The 26251-nt window shown below is 44.9% G+C and overlaps 1 protein-coding gene across 35 annotated transcripts in view; it reads right to left on the reverse strand.

Annotated features, from left to right (window-relative positions):
• DOCK9 (dedicator of cytokinesis 9) overlaps nucleotides 1-26251 on the reverse strand; it is a 222272-nt gene that overhangs the window by 42578 nt on the left and 153443 nt on the right. For 11 of the 35 annotated variants that reach the window (XR_014819789.1, XR_014819790.1, XR_014819791.1 and 8 more), the window contains 6 exons: nucleotides 22662-22795; nucleotides 20330-20444; nucleotides 15531-15597; nucleotides 13345-13392; nucleotides 10609-10676; nucleotides 2831-2946 (listed from right to left, as the gene is read on the reverse strand). Coding sequence is in view for 21 of the 35 variants with exons in the window: in XM_021065837.2 (XP_020921496.1) it covers nucleotides 2831-2946; nucleotides 10609-10676; nucleotides 13345-13392; nucleotides 15531-15597; nucleotides 20330-20444; nucleotides 22662-22795 (548 nt within the window). In the remaining 14 variants the exon portion in view is untranslated. Of the gene's footprint in view, nucleotides 1-2830; nucleotides 2947-10010; nucleotides 10055-10608; nucleotides 10746-11204; nucleotides 13393-15530; nucleotides 15598-20329; nucleotides 20445-22661; nucleotides 22796-26251 lie in introns of all 35 variants that reach the window. The other 24 variants (XR_014819793.1, XM_021065839.2, XM_084982189.1 and 21 more) reach the window with 5 other exon arrangements.

Consider the following 26251-nt stretch of genomic DNA (forward strand, 5'->3'; position numbering starts at 1 on the left):
TTCTGCAAACAGGTCAGCTAACTCGATGCAGTAATTTAACTTTTCTGATATGCCCCAATTAACACCCCGGCTGAGTAAATGTTTGCACCGGAAGATCCCAGTGGCTGCTGTACAGTGGGCATCTTGGACCTGTGCATCTAGGTCAGGTAAGCCTCCAGCTTGGCACGATATCGTTTAATGCCTACCATCTGCCCATCTTCCCACCTTTTAGTGGGGGGAAGGTGCTGAGCAGTAAGCAGCAGAGACTTTTGCACATAGGCATGAGAATCTGACAGAGCTCGCCTCAGCTCCAAAATTCAGTCTTCTCTGTGGGCTTCATAAATCAGACCCTTTAGCACAGGACCAAGAAGGTGTGACCACAGGGGGAAGTGCTTAGCGCAAAACTAGAGTCAACATCTGAGCTCCCACTGCGTGCCAGGCTCGGGGCAGGTGCTGTTGCTTACTTCCTATCAATCATGCACTCGGCACAATTGCCACACTTGCAGTAAGGAAATCTGAGCTTGGAGCTGTCAAGGAGACCCGCCCAAGGCTTAACACTGGAAATGGTGGAGCTGGGATTTGGATCCCACGGCATCTCTGTACACACAGCTGTTCCCGAGTGTCCAGAGTCTGGTCTGTATCAGCAAAGCGCTCCGCCCTTCTGAGGGTCATCTCACTTTAACTTACATCTGTCTTGGGAGGCAGATCCTATTTTTTCAATCTTAAAAATGAGAAATTTTAGGTCTGGAGACATGAAGTGATTTTCCCAAAGACATTCAACAAACAATGTAACAATCAGTCTTCAATCAGAGAGCATCAGGTGTTGTTCCCTCTTGAGTCAGAATCAATTGGGTGGCCAGACACCAGAGATCTGGGGACCTTGACCAGTACTCTTCTATGACGTGAATCAAGCAATTGAAAGGAGGTTGAGTAGGAAATGCAGGCTCTGCAGTAAGGGAACTGTCACTATTCTCATGGTGCCGCCAAACCACACCTGCTGGGCAGCCCTGGAGCTGCCTGCTCATTTGCATGCTGGGGCCCAGGCAGGGAGTGGTCAGAAGCGTCCCCACTACTGTTCTGAACTACAGATGCACTATTAGCACCGATACAGGTGTCCAGGGCAGATACGCATGCCACAAATTTCACTGCCTATCTACATACGAATTTTTTTTTTTCTTTTTAGGATTGCTTCTGGAAGTTCCTGGGCTAGGCGCCAGATCAGAGCTGCAGCTGCCGGCCTACATCACAGCCACAGCAATGCCAGATCTGAACAGCATCTGTGACCTATGCCACAGCTTGCAGAAAATGCTGGATCCTTACCCTGCTGAGCGAGGCCAAGGGATTAAACTGGCATCCTCGTGGATACCAGTCGGATTCTTAACCCAATGAACCACAACGGGACTTGCTACATAAGAATTTTTACCTAAAAACTGCCAAAAGAAACCAGAAAGAGGTTTGAAACCCCTTGGTTCTAGGAGAGCAGTGGTTCTCAGGCCATACTGTTCACATCTTACTCCCAGAGTTTGAATCAGTCGGCCAGGACCTGAGACCTGCATTTCTAATAAGCTTCGGGGCCTACAGCTGCCACTGGCCTGGGGACCACAGCTGAGAGCCACCAGAGGAAGGCTCCATGTAAGACGACACTGCTGCCCCGTCCCCATTCTAAGTATCTGTATTTCCTCATCTCTCCACTGGGCTCCCGGTTAGGACATTTCCTGGGGACATGAATAGCAGGGCTGCTAAGAACAAAGGCAAAGTCTAATAAAGCCATATGGTGTTAGGTAACTACTTTTACTTTGTCTAATGAAGAGATGCGCTTCACGAGAAGAGATGAGTAAAGCACAGGATGACTTTCCCACAGACTCTTGCAAAAATAAATACATAAATAAATACATACTGTTTCAATATTCACAGCCTATTAACCCTAATTCAGCTTCCCTGGAAATGGAAGTGTCATGAGGAAGAATGGGCAGGGTTAGGTTCCGAAAAACAAGAGTGTGGCTAAAGCGGCCATCTCCACCTACTTCAAGATTACTTGTTGAAACCTAAACATCAGGCCAGAATCACCTTTTATCCTCTATACCTGAAATGTTTCTATCCTTTAACTAAGTAACTTAAAAGAAAAAGAAAAAGGGGGGGAGTTCCTGTTGTGGGTGCGGTGGAAATGAATCCGACTAGGAACTTTGGGGTTGCAGGTTCGCTCTCTGGCCTCGCTCAGTGGGTTAAGAATCCAGCATTACCGTGAGCTGTGGTGTAGGTCACAGATGCAGTTCGGATCTGGTGTTGCTGTGGCTGTGGTGTAGGCCGGCAGCTGTAGCTCTGATTAGACCTCTAGCCTGGGAACTTTCATGTGCCATGTGGGTGTGGCCCTAAAAAAAAGACAGACAAAAGACAAAAAAAAAAGGTGGATGTGTTTTACGTACTTCTCCTCTACATGTAAACATATTTTAATTGCTGCCACATTTGGATATTTTAAAGAGAGCAGAGGCAGAAATGGCTGGTTAAGTTCCTGTATTTATCACTCTTGAGGGCACAACAAACCCACATTCCCTGGTCAATGCCTTCATCTGGCCAAGCTTTAAACGCCTCCAGAGACTGTGTCCACAGTTTGCAAGCAGGCAGCACACCTTGACCAGTTAAGCTGTATTATATTTCAGGGAATTCAAGTCATTAACTGTGGAATGGTTTCATTAAGGGAATTTAAGGATTAACGGTCTCCTTACAGGGGCAAAAACAGTTGTTGCAGTAAAAAAAAACACAGTATAAGCAGTTCTTGCAGGCTCCGCTGATTAAACAGAAGGAATTTAAAAGAAGGTAAGGCTCTGACCGTGAACAGCCGTTCCATACAAACCTTAAAGGCCAGTGTAAACAGAGAGAGCGTGTCCAGGGCCGTGAGGCAGACCTCGGTGGCAATGTTGGCCTCAAGCAGCGACTGGTGGAGAACATCTGCGTCCGAGTGGCCGTAGCCTGCACGAATCACAACACAAGGTCACTGCCAGAGGCCGCAGAAGAAAGGCGGGCAGACGCTAGAGTCACAGTCAACTTTTGATTATGTTCAGAAGGCTTCCTTCAGAGCCTTATCTCCCCGTTGGCCTTTTTTGTTGTTTGTTTGGAGGGGAAGTGGGTACTGATAATGTTTCCATTCCATTTTAACTCTTTTTCAACTCTGGAAGGGGAGGAACAGCGGCAAATATTTTGTGTGCTTGCTATGTGCCAGCTGTACTTCTACGAACTTCACGCGTGTCATCTCGCTGAATCCCTCAATAGCCCTATGAAGTGTGTACATCATCCAACCCTTTCTGCAGATAAGGAAATGGAGGGACAGAAAGGCTAAACAACTGGCCTTAAGTCACCGTTGGTAAACGGGGGGGCTGGGACTGGTACCTGCATCACAGCCAGTCAATGGAGCTGCTTGGCTGAGCTGTGAGCATGGCGGGAGTAGTGAGGGAGGCTGAGATGTCTAAAGCTCCTCAAACAGACAAAGGCACGGCTTAGCACAGGGAAAGAAAAGGAGCTGGGGGTCAGGGAATCCAGCTCAGCCCCTTGCTAGCTGTGTGACCTTGCGCAAGTCACCTGACCTCTCTATACCTCAGTTCCCTCATCTGTAGAATGGGGATAATAACAGTATCTTCCTCAAAGGCTTGTTGTGAGCATTAAATTCGTTCATCATGAAGCTCTTAGAAGGGTGCGTGGCACATAGTGAACGATGTATACGTCTTAAATCAATAATGTGAGAATCTGCTTTATCAGCTAGAATCACGAATGATAACCAAGAGTTGACTGCACTGCTAAGAGCATTCTACTTGCTTTAATAAAAAGCACAAAGCCACTATGTTTGAAAGAAATGTATAAGAAAAGGAAAGGACTTGAAGAGTCATAATTTAAATACAAGCTGCTGTCTTCTGTATGATGCTGTAAAATCAATTTAGTACTGATATAAATGTAGTTTGACGTACAATTTGAGATATTAAATTATGAAGTGGTATGCATTAGCAGAAATATGTACAGGGATGCAAAGATGTTACAGTATTGATCCAGATTACACAGACAGATGGCAACATAATAAAACATCACGTAATGTCTTTCTCTAGGGAGCAAAAACGAATCAACACTTACTATGGAGGTTATTTTCTTAATACTGCAGAGAGGAGGACATTTGGTACACAGATCAGAAAGATGAAGTACAGAAAACCTAGAGAATATTACTGAGGCCAGAAATGGAAAATAACTAGAAACTGCCCTCCAACGTCCTCATCCGGGTCACTGCATCGTGGGCCCTGATATTCAGAGAAAGTAACTACAGCACGATGTTACTCTGGCGTTAGTAAATGTCAGAGATCGTGACTTTTGAAGGACTGCAAAATGCTTTTTGAAGCTACCAAGTTGCTTTCTGAGGGTGACAAACACATGGTTATGTGCTTTCATCCAACTTTGCTTTACTTTTAAAACGGTGGTTTGGGGAGTCCCTGTCGCGGCTCAGTGGTAACGAACCTGACTAGTATCTGCGAGGATGTGGGTTCCATCTCCCGCCGACCTGAGTGGGTTAAAGCATCTGGTGTTGCCAGGAGCTGTGGTGTAGGTAGGTCGCAGACACGGCTCGGATGTGGCGTTGCTGTAGCTGCAGTGTAGGCCGGCGGCTACAGCTCCGATTGGACCCCTAGCCTGGGAACTTCCATATGCTGAATGTGCGGCCCTAAAAACAAACAAAAAAGTGGTGGTTTTGAGTGGCCTGCATCATTTTCACCGTGTGACAGAGTCATCGTGCCCTTAGTGAGGCTCCGAAACACACTGGGCACCACGCTTCTTGTCTCTTTTTATTTCTGCTTTTTTTATTTTAACTTTTTAAAAATTTCTGCTTTTTTTGAGGGTGAGAAATATAGCAGAAAGAAAGACGGACATTTTTTAGGACTAATAGTCACTGAGGTGCCTTTACAAGCCCAGGCGTCCCCTCATGCGGTAAGGTTTGCTCGGCGAGTACAGAGCCAGCGAAGGAGGAAACACACCCCGACGAGTAGCATTACAGTGATCACAAACCAGGGCAAGAGAGGCCAAAACAAAACAAAAAACAAAACAAAACCCAAACACCTTTTATCAGGCCAACCAATATGATCACGCGGGTCAAAGGACCCTACACCGAGGGCTGCCATTTACCCCAAATGCAGTTTTTTAGTCAAACCATAAGCAGGCACTTGCTTTGGTGAGTATTTTAATTGTTTTCTCTGCAGAGAACTGTCCCTTTCTCTTTCTCGATAACCTACTGGATAAGTGTGCCCAGGGCAGACATCATAGATGAGATGGCATAACACAAGGACTCCAGCAGAATTTACTTTTAGCTGGCTGAATGTCTGGGACAATTCAAGAATTGCGATTTGTCAACGTGTTATTTTTCTAAACATATATAATCAAAGGGCCATGCTAATTAATGACGAAATCTAAGCTTCTCCACCACCAGCAGTCACTACACTATTTATCTAGTCTCTTTTAGAACAAGAGTCAAATCATACAGAAATCTGCCTGCCTGCATCTGAATCACCTATGAATAAAATAAATCGTCCTTTTAGCCACAAATGGTTATAATTTGCCTTTCCTTAAACCATTTCATCTCCAAAATCAGCAGGCTTCCCGAGCCAGTGTTACTTAAACATCCCTAAAAATAAGTGGCAGCATGGGGAGCTTGTGTGAGGGACAGAGACTGTGTGGACAATCGGCCAAAGGATACCCCATGGGGGCAGCGTGGCTCAAGGCCCGGAGCAAAGCTGTGTATGACGGAGGACTCTAACCAACGGTCACCTTGTTACAGGCTAACACAGGAAAAGGAAACTGAGCTGGCAAAGCCAAGAGGGGGGTCTTAAGAGACACAGTAATTTTTCAAAGCACCAGTCAGTAACTTTTCTAAAGTGGATTCGGACCCAGGCCAGTAAGGAGCACTGTTAACCCTACTGACTTCCACTAGGGGGCAGTGGTGCCTTGGGGCACAGGCACGGGGTATGGGGTGGGGGTTGGGGGAGGCTTTACTGAGGCTGGTCAGGGAGGGGCCGGACTCCCTGATGTGCCACCTCTGGCAGGCATGTCGGGGTTGCTTTGGAGTCCTTGGGACTCACTGCTTACACGTACACAACTTTCATTCCGTTGTCACTCTGATAAGCGACGGATTCTAAAGTCCCCCTCTTAAACACGTGAAGGCCAAGGATGGAATGTTTTTCCCTCTAATGTCATCTGCTGTGTTTAGATTTAACTAACCTCACTCGGTTTTATGAAGTCCTGTTTCCTGCAAAGCTCGGTTTAGTGATGCTAATGATATCTGAACACCACCCCTCGCCCCAGTGCCACATCAGAGGTGACGCGGAGGGAAGGGCAGAGGCCCCATCCACGGCCACTCACCTTTTCCAAATGTCAGAGGACGTTTGGGCCAGAAGAATAAGTCACATACACATTCTAACAGGAGGCACGTCCAACCTGAGAGCTGCCTTCACCCTTTTATGAAACCAGAATTCTTGTTCTTAGTTTTATTTTTTCCTCTGGCCCCTTAATACGAATCCAGAATTATTTTTATGCTTTACAAAAAAATATAAATACTGAATGTCAAGGAATCTTTATGTTAAAAAAAGTCTCCAAATGTAGCAGATTTTCTCAACTCCGAGACCCTTTCAACTGCAAGAAGCACCCATCAATGGCAGTCTGCCATGTCAGATGCAATATGCAGGATGTACTTGTGAGATACGATCTGAAAAACTGAACAATATATTCTGATTCAGAAATGTACACAAATGTATCTCTAAATCAAGGCAACATGTCTCCAAACCAAGGAAATGTAGCTTTATAAACATTTAATTTACTATCTTGAGTATAGACATTTAAAGCATCCAAGCCCATTCTACCACTTTACTTTAAAAGATACATTGTCCGTGCTTAAAAACTTTTGAAAAATACTAATTTTACTTCAGAGACCATATGTCTTCCCTGCATTTTTCATTATGTACAGTAAAGGAACTTAATTATCACCTGGATTCATTGTCCCACTTGAAATTCAGAGATATCAAAGAATTTCAGAGTTAGATGGCATCTTAATAAACCATCTCATCCAACTCCTCACATGATGCCTAAGTGCCCTGGACAGTAGCTCCAGTGTGTCCTCATCTAGTCTCTGTTTGCACATCTCCAGCTGTTGGTACCCACTCTAGCTAATGGGTAGCCCATGTAAAAAATGCTTGTCCATATTCACCTGTAACTTAACCCAGTGATCGTAAACTGTCTCTTATACTGAATTATAGGAAATACAGGTTTTTTTCAAGGGTTCCCACATCTTGGCTGGCTTTCCTCCCATCACACCAATGGGAAATATGGATTATTCTCATGCAAGTGAATTTAACATATTCCTAGAATAATACATAACATTAAATACAAAGTGTTTTTATATTTTTTGCAAATGTATTCTTTATCTGCAAACATGTCTCACTCACGTTTCTCCTCATTACTTGGTTCATATAAAATACTCTACCAGCACGTATCATTCTCAATGTGCCATTTGGCAAGTCTTTTCTATTGATACACAAAGAGAAGAAGTTATAGTAAATAAATCGGCTAATACCTTAATGTTGTTAACATTTACTTTTTATAAACCTGGGAATGACCCAAACAAAAAACTCCTATCTTTTTTTTGAGTATTTTTAAAATATCCAAGACTATTGGCCAGGGTGAAGTTTGTCATGTCCATTATTTCCTATAAAAATTCAAGAGTAAGGGTGAGCCCCTTCCAGGGTTATGTGTGTAGCAGGTATGTGTCTTCTCCCAGGTCCCACTGCTCATGGGTGATGAGGACTGTGTGGCTGGACCTGTTTTGGCTGGTTTCTTGCAGTCCTCTGCTGCCCCCTGCTGGTCACTCGGAGGTCTGACAAAGCCTTTCCTACTCTAAGAGAAAATGAGACATGCAGGCAGGTAGGTAGGTAGGGGACTCTTTCTATTTTCATTCCTTTCTAAAATAAATTCATTTTAGACCCTGGCATCCAGGCAAGTGTCTCACATACTGGGTCTATGTCATACTGGTTGGCCCAACAGAAGGTACTATATTCACAGTTAAATAGGAATTTTCTTCCTCCTCCCTCCCTCCCTTCCTTTTTAGGGCCGGGTCTGCAGCATATGGAAGTTCCAGGGCTGGAGGTCGAATGGAGCTGCAGCTACTAGCCTACACCACAGCCAGGCAACACAGGATCCAAGACGGATCTGTGATCTATTCCTCAGCTTTCAGCAACACCAGATCCTTAATCCACTGAATGAGGCCAGGGATCAAACCTGCATCCTCATGGACACTAGCTGGGTTCTTTAACCCGCTGAGCCACAAAGGGAACTCCAGGGATTTTTTAAAGAGACATGTATAGTTGCAAATTTCCCACAAAATACCTGAGTACGGATATTAAAAAATCATGCGTGTGTCTAAATACATATACCTGCTCACACACGTATATATGTACACAAACAGTAGACACTCCCTTCTCTGTGGCTTTTGGGCGAGTTGATGACTTGGAACTCAAAGCTGAAGCCCCCTGAATACATACTCAGAGATCAAAGTGGAGCCTGCAGTCGAGGAGGAGCTGCAAGGACTCTGAGACATCAGAAGCTATTTGGGATGAGCAGGAATTGTGGGCACTCAGAAGGCTCAAATAATCAGCCACCCACTGCCGAGTGGGAGGGCAGAAGGAGACCCTTGAACTGAGGATGGTGTTACTGAAAACGACTGGAGAAGAAAATTCAGGATGAAAGAGGAGAGGGTCAGGCAGGATGGGGGTTCTCCGAGGGGAGGAGGAAGAGAGAATGGAAATCAACCGTGTTGACAATATGGGTTTTGGCAGCAGAACAGAGCCAGCTGTCTCTCTCCTCCAATTCAAGCCACCACCGTAAAATCCATTTGCAGTGGGAGACGCTGCTACATATCTTGGTGGATGAAGGTTGTTTATTCGTGTGTTGATCATTCATTTTATTTTTGTTTCTTTTCTATGTTTCCTAAGCAATTATCTTTGGAGGCGGGGCCTTGGTCTACTTATGATTGTTTTTACGGTGCTTTAAAACTGAAGCATTTATTCCCACTGATAGTGAGGCAGTCTCTGCTCTAAGTGATCTGGGCAAAGGCAGTGTAGCAGGTCCTACAGAACAGCGGGGATTTAATTTCTCTTTGCTAAGTAGGAAATGAAAACTAAAAATAATGAAACTCTTTGTCTGGTTTATTTCAACCCCTTGCCTGCAGAGCTAAAAGAGCCCGAACAGACAAGATGTTGGAAAGTCAAGTTCTGTAGCCACAGATGTGTCATTAACGTACATCCTAGGGCTAAGTATAGAGCTCAGAACTGGCATCCAAAGGCTGCTAATTCAGTGTGTGGCAGACTGCCATATTGTTGATTTAAACTGATCCTAGAATTTTATAAAGAGAGACAATTTCCAGTACATTTAACCTTTTGGGGGAGAGGGAAGCGACTGCATTTTGATTCCTCTGCCTTTTAACTTCGAACGGTCCTTAATATAAGGCAAGAGGGAGGTCTTTTCTTTACTCTTAGTCTGTTCTAAGAAAGTGGCATGGAAATCACAGCGAATGGGGTGAATTCTTAAGATTAGAAATAATGAGAAGATATTAATAACCGTACATGAAAGACATTGCTTGGAACGAGTACAAATAATTATCTAGACAGAACAATCACTAGCTGAGTCATGCTTGGAGAGAAGATGCGACAATGCAGAAAACACGCGTGGACAGAAATGATCACATTAGTTTTTAAAGGGCTGCACGGTTGCAGTCTTTTAGGTTTTCTGCTTTAAGAAGCCCCTGAGAAGATTAAATGCTTAGATTTCTAGAAACAGCCCACGATGGATGCTACGTCCCCTCTGGCAATGGACAGAAGGAAATTAAAGATAGGCTCCCATGTTTTGGCAGCATCTCTATGGTAGTTAGGAAGCCCCAAAGTTAGGAAGGCAGGATGAACAAGAGGTCTCGGTTTGCAAGTGCAGCGGCCTCGTAAGCAGACGTCCACCTGATTAAATCTTACCATTGTCTACAGAAATTCCAAGCACACTTGATATCTTTCTCACACTGAAAACACAGAAAAAGTCACTTTGTTATTGGCTTTTCCACACCCTCACGCATTTGATTCACGGGCTTAACGGTTGCACAGCTGTTTAAGGATTAACATACATTCGGAGCTGGAGTGTCAGAACGTGGGCGCTTGATCAATTACATGCACAGGCCAGGAGGGTGAGAGGCACCTGCCCCGGATGTTCTCAGGAGCCTCGGGGGGGGTAAGCTGGCTCCCGGCCCCGACTGTGACTCCAAATACTCAAGTACAAATATCACAGACTGTTTGGCTATCCTTCAGGCCACATTTTGTTTTAAAAACAGCAAGCCGAGGGGCTGAGGGCAAAGGGTCTAGCTGCCAGGTCTGGTGCCGTAGTTGACCAGGTCCCACACTTTGTCACTCTCCTCCGAGGAAGGGAACTGCGCCGCGAGCTCTTCATCCTACTGCTCTGAGCTGGAAGAAAAGTCGAGTTGGTGGTGTGGTGTGGTGTGGTGTGGTGTGGCTGGGGCTCTCCCCTCTGAGCTGTCACATGGGATGGCTGGCTGTTACGATGGCATGTCATGGGACTTACTGTGGTTAAAAGTGAGAGAGTTATCCAGGCTGCCCAGCTGCTGCAATCTGGCATGCATCATTCCTGTTCTGTTACGGGAAACAGGCAATGTCTGAGACTTTCGATCATGAACTATGGGTCCCAACCCCTCTTGGTTCCTGCAACATGAGTGAAATGGGATAGAAGCAAAAGTTAGACTTGTTACACTGCGTTAGTGAGGCCAAGACACAGCACGAGGAGACTGGCCACGCACGGACCAAGCACAGCAGGGCCGGTTTGGGGCCACGTGAGCCAGAGACACACACGGGTTGGCAGCGCTTACAGGGTTCACAGCAAAGCACCTGAAGACGGAGGAACAAAAACCAGGCCACAGTGGAGACCTGTTCAGTTTTGGAGAGTCCTTTGGTGATGCTACTTTTTCAAAAGTTGAGCATTAGTCCAGGGTGGTGCTAAAGACCAGCACCTGGACAACTGCCAAAACACCACCAATCTTTTTGGATTATATGTGTTATTAAAGAGCAAAACGTTTTTTTATTAAAACAATGCACTGGAAGACACAGAGAACAAACATGCAACGGGAAGGATGGCATGAGGCGGTTTGACACCTTCATTCTTACCCAGGCAAGAAGGAGAAGAGCCACAGCCCTTGTTAGACTTGTCAGCAGTCAGGTGAAGAAAACGGAAAAGTGGTCTGGGTTAGCAATCAAACAGCTGACTCCCTGCGTGTACCACCACCAGAGCAGGTGAAACAGGAGCCCAGCGCTGGCGTGAGCCCTGTCCCCGCGCCGGAGCCAGCCGGCCCCCTCACTGTGTTACTCTGGGGCAGAGGAGGGCATGCACGGACTGTCACCGGGCAACATGCTGTCGGGGGCTCAAAGGGACACAGTGAGGAGGCACAGTGTTCGCGGGACGGCGCCCCCTCGGAGGGCAGACACTGACAACGCTCAATCATCATTCGGGATCTTTTTCACATGCAGTAGAGACCATGGCCATTTTCTATAAAACAGGACACGTCTTCCCACTGTGCACACTGCAAAGTAACACACCCTCCAGCCCCGCCTTCCCACGTCCGGCTCTTGTGAAGCAGTCCCAGGAAGCGTACTTTTCCAGGCAAGTGTGTACAGGGTGCTCAGCAGGTCAGAAAGTTCTCCTTAAACGCATCAAATGCATTGCCATTGAAAAAAGAAGTCACCTGTTTCACGAAACCCACTTCCAGAACAGTCTGCTGGGGCAGACATCTTCAGCCTCTCACACCCACCACGCTCGGCTCTGAGGCATTTGATTCTATTTGCACAACTTTTCCTAAATGCCACCTTGTGATGAAGGTGACAGTTACTGAGTTACTGCAAGAGGGCGTGAAGCTCCCTCAGCACAGTGTCTGCGACAAGTGTACCGTCTGCCCGTCTTGACGGGCCAAAGTCAGAAGGAAGGAGGGGACGGCATAAGGACACCTTGTACACACTTGCTTTGGGGCCTCAAAACACTCAAATGCAAAAATTACTGTTACGATTTAAAAAATTCAGAGATAAAAGACAAAAAAAAATTCAGAGTTAAGATTAGAAAATGCTAAGCGCCACCGCATTTCAATTAAACATAGGAAATATTAATAGGAAGAACGTGTAAAACAATATCTCTACATTTGCTCTTTAAAGGAAAACATACTTTTATTTAACATAAACACAATCCTGAACATTTCTCAAATATCTCAAGAAAAGAACCATGTGAACATAAAAAGCAGAACCTTGACACTCAAATAGAAAGTTTATTAAAAACCTCTTCCCTATTTCATTGCTATAAGACAGAATTAGAGATAAGAGAAAAACTTCAGTAACAACTAAGTTCTAAAGTTTTTCTTAAAACATAAAATGCATTTACTTCTAATTAAACTTTAAAAACAATAGCAATAGAAAAATAGTATACACAGACCAAGACCCCATGAATACATTTGCACAGAAAACACAACACCAAAGGAAACAAACACACACACACTGAATGGTGACAGGGTGGGAGCAAGGACCCTGGTGACAATGAGATGTGCTCTGAGGAAATACCTGCAGAGGTGGCTTGCCCCCAGCAGGAGAGTCCAGCTCTCATCAAGCTCAGCGCAAAACTGAGAGTCTGGGCTGGGGCAGGGCGGGGAGGGTCCATGATACTCAGCCAAGAGTTCTGGTCGTATATCAACACAGGGCACAGACAGCTCATTTAGAAACAGAGGGGGAAAGGCTCAATTTTAGAGACTTTTTTGGGGGAAGTCCAAATACATCCGAGATGGACTGAAAACATTCTTTTCTTAAGAACGATGGAAAGTAGTTGATGAGAAATGAGCCCCTTCGTAGCTGGGAAGCAGGATGGTCAAAAAGGATCTTCGGAAGCGAAATGGGGGAGGAATCACTGAGGAAGGAAAAAGAAAAAGAAAGAGGGAGAGGACACAGCCAGAGGAATGGGAGGGGAGAAAGAGCAGACAGAAGGACCGGAGCACGAGGGAGAATTTGGAAGGAAGTGCAGAAGTGCAGCAACAGGTCACGGAGGAAAATCTTTCCAAGAGATGCGCCTGAGATGGAACGAGACAGCAGGAACGTAGGAACGCAGGCAAGATGCCACCAGGCTTCCTGGCAGCAGTCCAAAGACCTGCCAGCTGTCTTCATGGCTGTTTATGAGGATTCCAACCGCCAATCACCACAGACAACAATTCCCACACTTTCAGATCAAGCAAGACAGAGAAGGGCACGAGACCTCAAACTCAAACCCCCACGGTACCTGGCGATGTAGCGCTTCCCCATGTACTGGAACTGGTGCAGGCAGACTCTGCGGACGGGAGGGAAGACTGTCAGGGGGGCGTGGAGATTAAAACACCTTCTGACGCCTGGCTCTCCTGAAGCCCATCAGTTCAGTAACAGTAACACATTCAGTAAGCTCTTACATCTACGGCTAGCCCCTCACGCCTGCTTTTCAGAAGTCCTCTAGAAGGTCCCTCTAAACCCAGAGAAACAGATCAAACGCAGGGGAGGCCCCAGACTGTGCTGCCATTAGTAGCACGGGGGATGGTCTGAGCGACACAGAAGAGAGGCCCAAGGTGGACAGGGTGGGCCGTCAGCTTAGGGCTTGGACGTTCACTCTACGTTTGCCCTCGAAGTCACAGGGAAACCACATGCCCTGTTCTCAGCTGCTTCTTCCTTCTCCACAAGGAGCTTTCCCTCTTTCTCTTTTATTTTTTTAGGGCACCACCTGGGGCATATGGAAGTTCCCAGGCTAGGGGTCAAATTGGAGCTGTTGCTGCCAGCTTGCACCACAGCTCACGGCAATGCCAGATCCTTAACCCACTGAGCAAGGCCAGGGATCGAACCTGTGCCATGGATACTGGTCGGGTTCATTACTACTGAGCCACAACAGGAACTCAGAGCTTTCTCTTTTGATTTAAGTAAATGGACTGGTCCCTTACAGACATCAAATAGGTAGTTTCTAAACTTTATTTTACTATATCCATGACACTGATTTTTAAAAAATCACATATTAATAAGTTAAAATAATGTCTAGTAAGTTCTTCTGGGGCTAAATCTCATCTCACACATGACAACTCCCACTGTTCACACATCAGAGGAAGAAGCCAGGAGACAGTGAACCTGGACCACGACTCCAACACACACAAAGCTCTGAAAGCCATAGCTTTCCACCCAAATTTGTACAAATACATTTGGTAGAAAACTGTGCCCTCAACTAACAGACATAAAACTACTGAGTCATGATTTAACCAATTACTGTGAACAATCATAGGACCGCAGAGATCATTTCTTACTGAAGAAACAGTAACGTGTTTGAATGTGGGGTGCTGCTTGAGACCATGTTGGGGTGTTACAGAATATACTCTCTAGGTAAACATCTTAAAAATCCAAAAAAAAAAATTTCTGGGAGTTCCCGTCGTGGCGCAGTGGTTGACGAATCCGACTAGGAACCATGAGGTGGCAGGTTTGGTCCCTGCCCTCGCTCAGTGGGTTAACGATCCGGCGTTGCCGTGAGCTGTGGTGTAGGTTGCAGACGCGGCTCGGATCCCGCGTTGCTGTGGCTCTGGCGTAGGCTGGTGGCTACAACTCCGATTCGACCCCTAGCCTGGGAACCTCCATATGCCGAGGGAGCGGCCCTAGAAATGGCAAAAAGACCAAAAAAAAAATTTCTGGATTTGGAAAATCACCCGCCCCATCACTTTTGGACAAGGGGTTATAGATTCCATGTTTTTTAAAAGTAAAAAGCTTAAATGAAAACAGAAACCAAAGAGATAAAATAATATAGACCATATTTAAGATTTCTTTTTTTACTTATTATATATTTTTATTTTTAAAAATGTGTTTTTTGCTTTTATGGCTACGCCTGTGGCATATGTAAGTTCCCGGGCTAGGGGTCAAATTGGAGCTGCAGCTGCCAGGCTACACCACAGCCACAGCAATACCGGATCCAAGCTGCATCTGCGAGCTATGCTGCAGCTCATAGCAACACCGGATCCTTAACCCACTGAGCAAGGCCAGGGATCGAAAGGCATCCTCACAGAGAAAACTTCAGGGCCTTGACCTGCTGAGCCACATGGGGAACTCCCTATATTTTTACATTAAGAAATTTTTCTGTCTCAGTTTCTGCATCTGCTTGAGTTAAGTTAGATTCAACTTAGATATGCAGCATCCACACAATTCAGCTACTAAATTTTGTGTTATTTTATTAAAATCGCTTATACACCTAAGTAGTAATCTCTCCTCTATAACAGTCCCATTTCTAGTAATGTAAGGCTGGCCATGAGCCCCTGAGAGTGGGTGCTGGGGTCAGGGCCAAGAGAAAGAGCTATAGGAGTAAGCACAGGGGTGAAACACTGCATTTCTGGTTCAGCTGCATAGCATTCTTCACGCCTCTGAATTAGCCAGGAAAATCAAGGGTCAACGAGCAAAGACAAAACTACTCACTCTGATATTGTAAAAAAATCCATCAGCTCAGATGTTGAGGCCTTGTTCCAATACGTAAACAAAGCATCTAGAAAGTAAACATTTATTTGGTCAGGATCACGATGTGTCTTTTGTACAAGATGAGAAGGGACCTCGACGTGTAGGCCTCCAAACCCTCTCCCGCCTCCTTGCATAGTTGCCCAAAGGACAAACCGCAGGGACCTGTCTGTACTGGATAATGCACCCAACAGGCTTTGTCAATGGAAAGGAAGCCCTTGGACTTCAATTTTATCAGACCTACATGGTGTATATTTAACATGTATATATACTGTGCTCCTAAATGGACTAGAAAACCCAAAGCATACAAGTGGGTATAGAGTCTAAAGTTATGCTCCCTCTTCACCCACTACTGAATCCCTCCCCAGGAGAGAATCTGTTGAAAATTCTTACATGGATATAAGGACCCCCTTCCCAACACACACACACACACACACACACACAGAGAGAGAGAGAGAGAGAGAAGCATGCATCCCACACACACTGTTCTGCCCTCTTAGGTGTGTGTTTGTTTTTGGCAGTGGTAAACAGCGGCTTGATGTGGGACCTCCGTTCCTAGGTAAGGAACTGAACCTAGGCCATAGGGACGAAAGCATCAAGTCCTCACCACTGGGCCACCAGGGAACTCCCTGCTCTTTGAGTTTTAATTCAGCGATATACTTTGGCTCTATCTCAGGCTTTTCCAGGCTGCAAAACATTCCTCTCTCTGGAGGAACTGTAACCAGGTTAACAAGTTCCCCTCCTAACAGAGAGTTCCCTGTCCTTCCCCCTAACCCGTTGCTATTATAAACCATGCTTTGGTGACTTTTACATGGGTCTTTGCACATTCATCCAACATCTGTAGGACAAATTGTTCTAAGTGCACTAGCTTTGTTAATGGTATGGACATTAAAAATTGGACAGATATTGCCAAACAGGCTTTCAAACAAGCAGCGTAGGAGAGTTCCTACTTCCTAGCATGACAGTACCGTAAGCCCGTGACTAAGAACCAACTGGGCACATTTTCAGTTAAGGTAAATCCTACAAATTCATTTACAGGAAGCGTCTCTGTGCATGACCCTGAACTGCTCAGCGTTGCACAAAGGGTGTTATCATTTGATAGTTAAACATTTTTGCATTCTTATATTTTATACCAGAGTTAAGAAATGTGTTAAAAGATTTTTCTCAAGGAAAAAGCTACTGAGTCTTTGGGGCCTGAGATGAGTGAGAAGGTGGCTGCAGAGGGGCTGGTGGCTCACGGACTTTTATTCTACGCTTCTCAAGGGCAGTGACAGGCAGGAGAAGCTGTGGGATACACGCCAAGTATCTTTAGGCACCAGGCACTGTGATTTCACACATACACTGTCATCGAGTCCTCGCCATGGTCTGAGGCGGAGCTCAGTTACAGCTGAACTGACGATGGTTCAGAGAAGCGAGGTAACTCTCCTGGTTCCTAGAGAAGGCTGGTGGAATAGGGATTTAAATCCAGCGCACCTGATTCTGAAAGCCACGTCTGGCCTCTTAACCAGGGGGTGGGGCAGGGAGCTTCCATCTCTTGGAGGGTTTGAATTTAGAATCCAGAGGGATAGACTGTGGCTACTTGAGGCTGGTCATGCTGGTGTGGTGGGAAGCCAGGAGTCCCTGGATGCTGAGGGCCAATGTGCAGAAACCTGGGCCACCCCAGCACGTGGCAGACAGACCTGCCAGCCGGTGGCAGCATCACAGCCTTTCCATGCTCTGTGCTCTGGCTGCTGGGTGGGGAGGGGGTTAACTGCCATGAAGAGCAGAGGAGTCACAAGAAGATGCAGACAGCAAGGGGTCCTGCGTGTAGCTGCTCTCGGAGTGTGGGATAAAGGAAAGAGGAGCTACAGAGTTAATTCCGCAACTGACCTTGGTTGTCTGCTGCGGGGAGCCGAGAAAATGCAGGGACTCGAGGAAGGGACCTTGCCTGATGGCAAAAAAAAACCCGAAGGCAGGTTCCTAACCAAGGAAGGGAGCTCACCTGAACGGTACAAGCCGGAGGTGGGTTTCTGGTCAGGATAAAAGCCTGCCTGTAGGGTACAAAACCGAGGGCAGGCTGAAGCCTGCCTGTATGGTGAAAAACCGAGGGCAGGCCTCAGATTACACGGCTCTCTTGTTGATGTTGATGGGGAAGAATTGGGGCTTTCCCGAGAAAACAATTTCCATGTTTGCACCGGAGAACATGGACTGTTTCCCAGGTGACCTAGTCTTTCCTGTTGTTTTACTTGTTATTCAGTTTTTCCTCAGTCTTTCCTGTTATCTGCTTATTATTCTTATTTTCCATTCTTATTCTCCTGTGGTGATGTGTGATTTAACAAAATTACAACAACAATATAAAAATTTCATCCTGATGGACTTTCCCCTATTCAAATCCAATTTAATTAAAAACATAGTGTTCACTTACTAACTGGTTATACTGTACGCTTTAGACGTTGGAATGTACTACAGATTTAGATAAAGCTAGACTTATATTATTCCTGGTCAAAGAAACCTAGCTATGAGAGTCGTCCTTGATTTTAGAAACTTTTAAGCGACAGCTAACGGAAGTTGGTTTTCTCATACTGTCCTCCCACCATGACGCTCTGAAGCTAAGCACTAATCTAAAAACAAGACTTGGAAATGCCAGATCCTTATGTCTGTAGCCTTTTAGGAAACATAATCTGGGAGTTAATTTTTAGAACTTGACCTTCGGGTGTACTTTTAGCATGGTGGTGTAACTGAAAACTGTCTTATAAAACAATCATCTATGCCAATAAAATTTGAGCAGTCCAGTGCCCTGAAAGAAGGGACAAAGGGACTGTCTCCGTGTGCAATTGCTGACACCGTCCCTCCCTAACGGGGTGTGCACTCCCTGGCCTCTGGAGCTGGACTCCGGCCGTCTGTCTGGTAAATTACACTAAGGGCAATTTCTCCCCTACCCCAGAGCATACACAAAAATCAACGTGTGGTAGATAGTAGGATTGAAATGTGAAAATTTAAATAATATAGCTTTTAAAGAAAATATTGGGAAATACCTTCACGAGCCTGGGGGTAGGTCAAGATTTCTTAGATGGGACACACACAAAAAGTCTAATTATAAAGAGAAAAAATTATAACTTGACAGTAGCTTAAAAAAAAAAAAGGACATTCTAAAACCGTTTTGAGGAAGTCGTTTCATTTTTAAAATATGTGCCTGGCTTTCCAAAGGGCTGCTATAAAAGGTAATGTTCACTTCGGCGTAAAATTTCTAGTATATTTGTTTTTTTGTTTTATTGGCTATGCCCATGGCATGTGGAAGTTTCCAGGCCAGGGACTGAACTCAAGCCTCAGCAGCGACTCAGGCTGCTGCAGTGACAACACCTAATCCTTAACCTGCTGAGCCACAAGGGAACTCCTAGTTTACTTGTTTTTAAAAAAGTTATGTTCTAGTTATTGATCATATTTAATAACTGAAATGTAAAACATTTTAAAGAAAACTTTCAACAAAGGAAAAGCAGGATTATAACACTGGCTAAAAGAGGTTAAAATTTAGAACTTTTGACAATGGGACGAATTTCAACTTTACAACTGAAATGTTAGAATAAGAGCTTGGTATTTTTGTATTTGGTCATCATTCACATACACACAAAATCTTGTCCTTTTTCAAAAAATGGCTATTTTAAAGTCACATATTGACAGAGGAATTCAATATCCCAGTCTAGAAGCATTTAAGGGCAAGTATGAACCTCCATAGGTTCAGCTATCGGTCAGTCTCCTGGTGCTGCTCAAGTGCAAGTTGGAGAGAAAAGACAGGCTCTCTATAGGCAGAAGCACCTTCCTCTGGATGCTCGACACCAGCAACCACTGCCACCAGACAAGGGGTCCTGAGGTCTCGGAAAACAGCATTTTACTGTCAAAAGAGTTTATCTTCTCTCGTTATCCGAATGAAGCTCCCAATACACTTTCTAAGTTGTTAGAGGGGAAACAAGAAGACTTTGGACCAAGGCAAGAACTGTGACATTGGACCGTGGCACAGTTTCGTGCGACTGGTTACGTCACACGATCAGAGTCGACACTGTCTCTGCCATGGATGTCAACAAGCTTTACAGAGTACTGATAATGCAGTCATGGCTGTGGTCATTTCTGTTTTAAAATGTGGTTGTCAAACTCTTAATTGGAAACTTAATCTACCAGGATACCACTTTTTCCAAGAGAAAACTAAAGACCCTTGGCTTTGAGATAATCCAGGAATGTCACACACACTAAATGGAAGAGATGCTCAAGTCTCCAACACTGCATTCTCCACCTCAAGACTGGCTAATAACATTATGCAAGATGCCAGTAAATTTGTTCGGACAAATGAAATTGAAAAAAAAAAAAAAAAAAAAAAAGCCATTTCATTTATCTGCTTCTATCTCCTGTAGTGAAGATGTAGGCCTGAATTTAATATAAATTTTTAAAACAGGCCATTCACATTTTAGAACTCATTTTCTAGAATATGATGATTAATAAAAATAAATCTCCAAATTAAGACTTTTATGTTTAGTAAATTAACAGGTATTTCAAACAAGAGTGTATTTAAATCCTTAAATCCTTGCAACCAACTACAATTTTTTTGGTGGGGGGAGCCTATGCCTGCAGTATGCAAAAGTTCCCAGGCCAGGGATCAAACCTAAGCCACAGCAGTGACAATGCCAGATCCTTTGCTGCTAGGCCTCTAACCAATTACAATTAAAAACAAACAAACCAAAAAACCATATATTGAAACAAGGAAAGTAAAATAGACATTTTCGTTTTTTACCTACCATCAGACATGCTTTTTAAGATGTAGAGGAAACACATTAGCAGGTTCTTAATCTCAGACTGGTCGAGTTTGTCACAGCGAACGACGGAATTTCCCAAAGTGCCACCCTGTTGGTGCTAAAGAAAGAAACACAGGTGATTTTTCTCCTTTATTACACGTTCACTTTTCTCCTTGGAAGAGAAAGAGTCTTGGAACTGAGTCAAATCATACAAACTGGAAGGATAAATGATGTGTCAACTAACTATAAGCACACCATCACCGGGACACACACAAGCGCTACTCCATGGCAGCTCTGTCTTGTCTCCTCTGCACACGGTCAGAAACAAGACAGAAGGCACAGACCTTTCAAACTCAATCACCACAGTCGTGGTTACTGGCTTAGTTCTGAAATGCCAAGTTAAACTTCATGCAAGAAAGGTTGTGTGCTAAGATCAAACAGAGAAATGCGGATTCGGAAGACACTGCCAAACCAAGCACAATCTCAGGAAAATGTCAGAGGCTGAAACAGCACATTAAGTCCATGGTGATGCTGGGGACCAGCCACTAAAGCCTGGAGCTGAGTCACTGTCATTCCGTCACATCCTGGGGCATCCTTGGAAAAAAAACCACGGGCAGGTGCCTGATAGGGACAAACAGGGACATCTCAGCACAGCATAGCCAAAGCCCCTAAACTGATGAGGTCATTCCCTCATCAGCTTAGCTCAACACCGCAAACCTGAGAAAGCTCAGGGCGCCGAAGGAGGGCAGTTGTGCCACTAGACAGCAGGTTCACACTTCAAAGCGTTCACGTAAAAAAAAAAAAAAAGATCAAGAATCTCATCTCATTTAAAAAACACCAATTCAAAAATCTTCAAAGTTTTACTTCCGATTGAAATTAGGGAAAAACATTTTTTTGCCAAATACCAAAGCAGAAAGATGAATGAAAAAATACCTTTCATTCAAGGTATTGGTGGGCAGTTGAAAACTACAATGAACAGATTCACTTAATAACATGCACGAGTATTTTTCTCATAGGAAGAAGAAATACAGGTGCCGTCAGTGGCAGAGCTGTCCGGCGGATGCACCCTCACGCCCACCCACTTGGTCAGGGCTGCGGGGAGGGCTCGGGACCCCTGGCAGCAGGAGGGGCGGTGGGGCTGGAGCAGCCTCCTCCGGCAGGGGAGGAAGCAACAGGAGCGAGAAGTCCATGGTGACCCGGTGTCGCCTGGCTGCCTGGCAGCTCTCCTCCTCCTCCTCTGCAGCACTGCGCAGGACGCAAGCCGAGTGCCTTCTGGGAAGCTTCTCCCTCTACGCACGATGGAACGTCAAGGTCAAGGGGAAAGAGGGACATGTCATGACACACGCCTGCGCGGAGATGCCCACACGTCTACCGAGCCACAGGTAAAGGATCATCAGGGCAAGGCCAGCCACGCACCCCACAGGCTTGACTGCAGAGGGAGGCCGCTGATTCGTACAGTGTGCTTGCCTATAACTTGAAATGACGCAGGAAAACAGCGGCCAAGGGGAGACCAACCCATCACGGTGCCAGGTTTAAACCCAAGCTTTAAACACACAACTTCCAAGAGTCTTAGTTACGTCAAGAAAAAGAGTTAAATATGAGCAGGATGTGCTGTGCTGAGGGCACAGTGTAAGGAGTGATTTCGATGGAGCCTTATCCCTGAATCACCCTCTACGACCAGCCAATCTCTTCTGGAATCAGCTGTGGATTCAACGCCCATTTGCGTGGATTACTGGGTGTTCTCTGACACACAGACGGTAAAATTCTTTTTTTGTTGGTTTTTTGCTTTTTTTTTTAGGGCTGCACCCGCGGCACATGGAGGTTCCCAGGCTAGGGGGTCTCATTGGGGCTACAGCCTGCCTGCCTACACCATAGCCACAGCAAGGCCAGATCCGAGCCACATCTGTGACCCACACCACAGCTCACGGAAACACGAGATCCTTAACCCACTGAGTGAGGCCAGGGATCGAACCTGCAACCTCATGGTTCCTAGTTGGATCTGTTTCTGCTGAGCCGTGGTGAGAACTCCCCCCCCCTTTCTTTTTGCTCGACTGAGATTCTAAACCAGTGGCCTTCTGACTTCCCTACCTGTCCAAAGTGCCAGAACCATTCACCCAGTGCTCCGCTGTCAACACGGCCCTGATGAAATCTCAGAAACAGGAATCAGGGTTTCAGGGAATGGGCCCCATCCGTAGGTAATATTTTGATCATCTACCCCAGGTTAACTGAGTCATTTAAGACAAAAAGTCACACTTAATGGACACTAGAACACGAAGTATGCTTACTTTGGGCTCAGTTACTTAAAAAACACTTAAGTCACATGGAAAGAAATTACCTTATCCAGGGAATTGCTCTTCTCACTGTTCCTTTCTGGAAGGCTGTTCCCGGAATCTGTGCTTATGAGGGATCCCCTTGAATCAGCATTTCTCACGCTGTTGATGTTTGGAGTTGAGTTTGTATATGGAGAAGCTGAACAGAAATCAAGCCAAGACCAAAGATTTGGTGAGACAGAAGAAAATCAAGAGCGTACTGAAATTCAAGGGAAACTGCTTTTACGGCACCCATTTTTTCTGTGAGGAAGCTGGCTCAAGACTTGCACTCAAATACCTCTCCTTTAAAGAACCAGGACATGCAGGGTAAGATAAAAATTAATTTAGTCTGAAATGTTCAGACAACTATCAACTCCCTTATGAGAAACCACCTTTGCTCAGACTGAAAGAGAAAACGCAGTTTCAGATTGGGACAGAATAAAGACTGCAAAAAATTAAAAAGATAAATACACCTACAACTATCAAATTAAAAAAAAAAAACATTGAATCATGCAATAAATCTGCAGGTATGCTGAGGTGGCCTCGAAACTCATAAGGGTGTCCTGGGACATTTTGAAATTTCAAGGAAAACACAATAATACTTGACATTTGCTGGAAAGTGTAATTTCAACCTTAGATTGTAGTGCATTCCTTTCCATGATGTCATATCTGTGAGAAGCGGGCTATTTAGTGGTTGCTAAGATTAAAAGTAAGTACTGGACGAAAATCAACGTGGAACAGGAAATGAGAATGTCAGTGGGCAATCTGCTTCCAAATCTGAGAAGCTGTGCAGTGCCCAACAAGCACATACATCCATTAATAAGAATTACGGTTTTTAAAAACAAAGCAAAAATTCTTTTCTTTAAATTTATGTACATATTTGTCAAATGTCTACTGAGCTGTTAGGTTATAAGTACATATTAGGTTATTTGGCCCTACGTTTCTAATAAACTGAACTATCAGGTGTTTCTTTTGGCCTGGAGACTCCATGAAAATCTACTGTGATAACAAGGGTGCCGTGAACCAAGAATATTTGGGAATTTCTGCAGTAAACAGGAGCAGAAAGGAAATCTAACTTGGAAATAAAATTTGTGATGTCTGTAGAAAAAAAAAAATAACGACATTTTAATGCATAAGTCAGCCCCTATCTTGATACTCTGGAATTTTAAAAAAGTAATGGGTTGACTTCCTGCTTGGATAAGATTTAAATAAAACACATAATTAAAAACGACTCTCAGACTTGTACATTCTGGGTGGAACCAAAAGGCCTGACCTCAGCCGAGAGGCCTGGCTGGCTGTGCAGACTGCACGAGAGGACTTTCGGCCTCGTGCTGCAGGAAGCTGCGAGCTCAGCCTCGCCTCCCATACTCAGGCTGCCTTCATGTGAGATGCTTTACCTGGCACCTCGGAACAGCAGGCCCATTTCAGGTTTCAACCTGCACATCAGCTGCCAAGGACTGAGACACCTGTAAGTTAATCCCACCCTTCCCTAACACTCATGCTTCTCCACCACCATCTCTGAAACCAATGCCGTGTATTAAGTGTGTCAAGAAAAGAAGAGCCAAGAGGATGTGAAATGGAAGTAAAGGCAGGAACCTGAAGATCACGGGCCACTGGCTGCACTTCTCCAGAACAGGAACTGCATGACTGATTGTCACAAGGAGCAGGTGAAAATGACAAAAAAGCTACAAGCCTTTTTTTTATAGTCAGAGAGAAAAGACACGTGCACTGTGACCAAGTTATAACTGCCATCCTCCTAATATAACCAGACTTCATATTTAATGTAGAACACAGCTCAGGAGAAGGCGTTCTCAGTAAAGTACAATTAGACCCGAAATTCTCAGCGTTTCAGGCTCAGTTCCAAAACGAGAGTCCTAATCTAAGGCAAACAGATGGAAATGCAATAAATCAAAAGCAACAAGCTTAGCAGAACTAAGTTCCTGTTTTTGTGTATGTGTGTTTTTATTTAATGTCCCAGCCTAGTGCATAACTTTTAAAAGTCTTAAATAACATGTAAGTAAAATGAAAAGAAGTTTAACTCTCCCTGTTTTATACAGACAGCAAAATGCAATATACTGAGTAGGGAGAAAAAAGAACCCTGAGCCTAAGAAAGCATGCCTTTAAAATGAATGTAATCTCCCAGGAGCTCTTTGTCCAGGTGATGAAACAGTTTTAGAAATTTTAATGCACCATATTCCAAAGACATTAAAAAACAAAAAACAAAAAACAAAAAACAACATCTGCTCGGGGTGCACTCACTGTGAGTGTGGAAACAGAATTTCCTCAAGAGATGTGAGGAGAAAATCTGCTCTTGAAGGATAAGCGCTAGGACTAAAACTAACTGGCAACTCCTTGACGAAGAAAAGAAGAACTGCTAAAGCTACCAGAAAAAAACCAGTAAACCCGTTCAAAGGTGGGGGCCTCCCTGGAAGGCACTCCTAAGAGGAAACAAAGACGAAAGTCTTTAAAGATGGAGGGGAACAAAGATAAGCTGGAGTATAAATAAGTCTCTGGTGGTGAATTCCCACGAAAAGCGGATCCAGACCTTGAAATTTGAAAAAGGATGAAAAGGGAAGAAATCAGTCTCAAGTACTTTTCGCAGCTTCACCAAGAAGACAGAGCAATCGAGGGTCACGTGCCTTTTGAGTTGTGCTAAAGACACTCGATGGCTCATCTCTATATTTTCAAGACATCCGAACCCTACTAAGGTAACTGTGGAAATGGAAAATCAAGTTTGAGTCAAAACAGCAGCTCATTCTACTTTCCCCATTTCTGCCAAGTCTCAATCCTACAGAATACTAGTCAGAGAGGACAGAGAGTTACTATCTAGGCTCTGGGACTCATCCAAGTGGCTACTGACAGCACCTCACAAGGCATAAATAATGCTAAGGAATTGTGCTGGGCAGGATGGCAGTCAAACGAGGAGTGTCCACCTTGCCAGGCCCTGGACCCATCAAACTAGCTCTTCATCTCTCACCACGACTCTGTTTTTGAGATGTGGATGCAGGGTGAAGAGAAGAGACACCCTGCCCGTGGCAACTGCAAATGGTGGAGTCTGGATCCAAAGCCACGTCTGTGTGACTTTAAAGCCAGTGCTGTGAGCCACTGCGGACAAAGCCTCTGAAGGAACCCCTTCCCCACTCCCACTCCCGGAGCAGCAGCTGGGCGTGTGGACAGAGCAGGGCAAAGAAGACAGAGGAAGGGCCCCACAAGAAAGGCAACGGAATTAACTCATTTAGTCTTTATGGTGTGAAAGGAGGTTGGGTATAACTACGACAAATACACATAAACACAGGTAAGATTAAGGACTGGCATCAGTGCTACAGGATAAATCTGAGCCTTGGTGTGGGGGTTCCAATTTTAGAGTCTGGCTGGTTTCATCACCTACATGAAATATCACGTGGGCAACATGAACGACACGAAAGCTAAGAGCTTACACTCAGAATGAACAACACTGCCCCGCAAATTATTCAGAAAAAAGAGTTGCCCTTTATTCTGCCCTATGGGTCACTTCCATTATTGGGTGGTCCAAGACCAGCCATAGCAGGAGGCTTCATTTATTCTAACTGTGGTATAACACAGAGGGGAAATAAAGACAGCATAAGCCTGTGAGTTT

This window comes from Sus scrofa, chromosome 11 (genome assembly GCF_054392235.1).
Source record: "Sus scrofa isolate SSC_HxYL_T2T_F1_AM1 chromosome 11, Sscrofa_HxYL_maternal_Yorkshire_Landrace_v2.0, whole genome shotgun sequence".
In the NCBI taxonomy this organism is placed as follows: Eukaryota; Metazoa; Chordata; class Mammalia; order Artiodactyla; family Suidae; genus Sus; species Sus scrofa.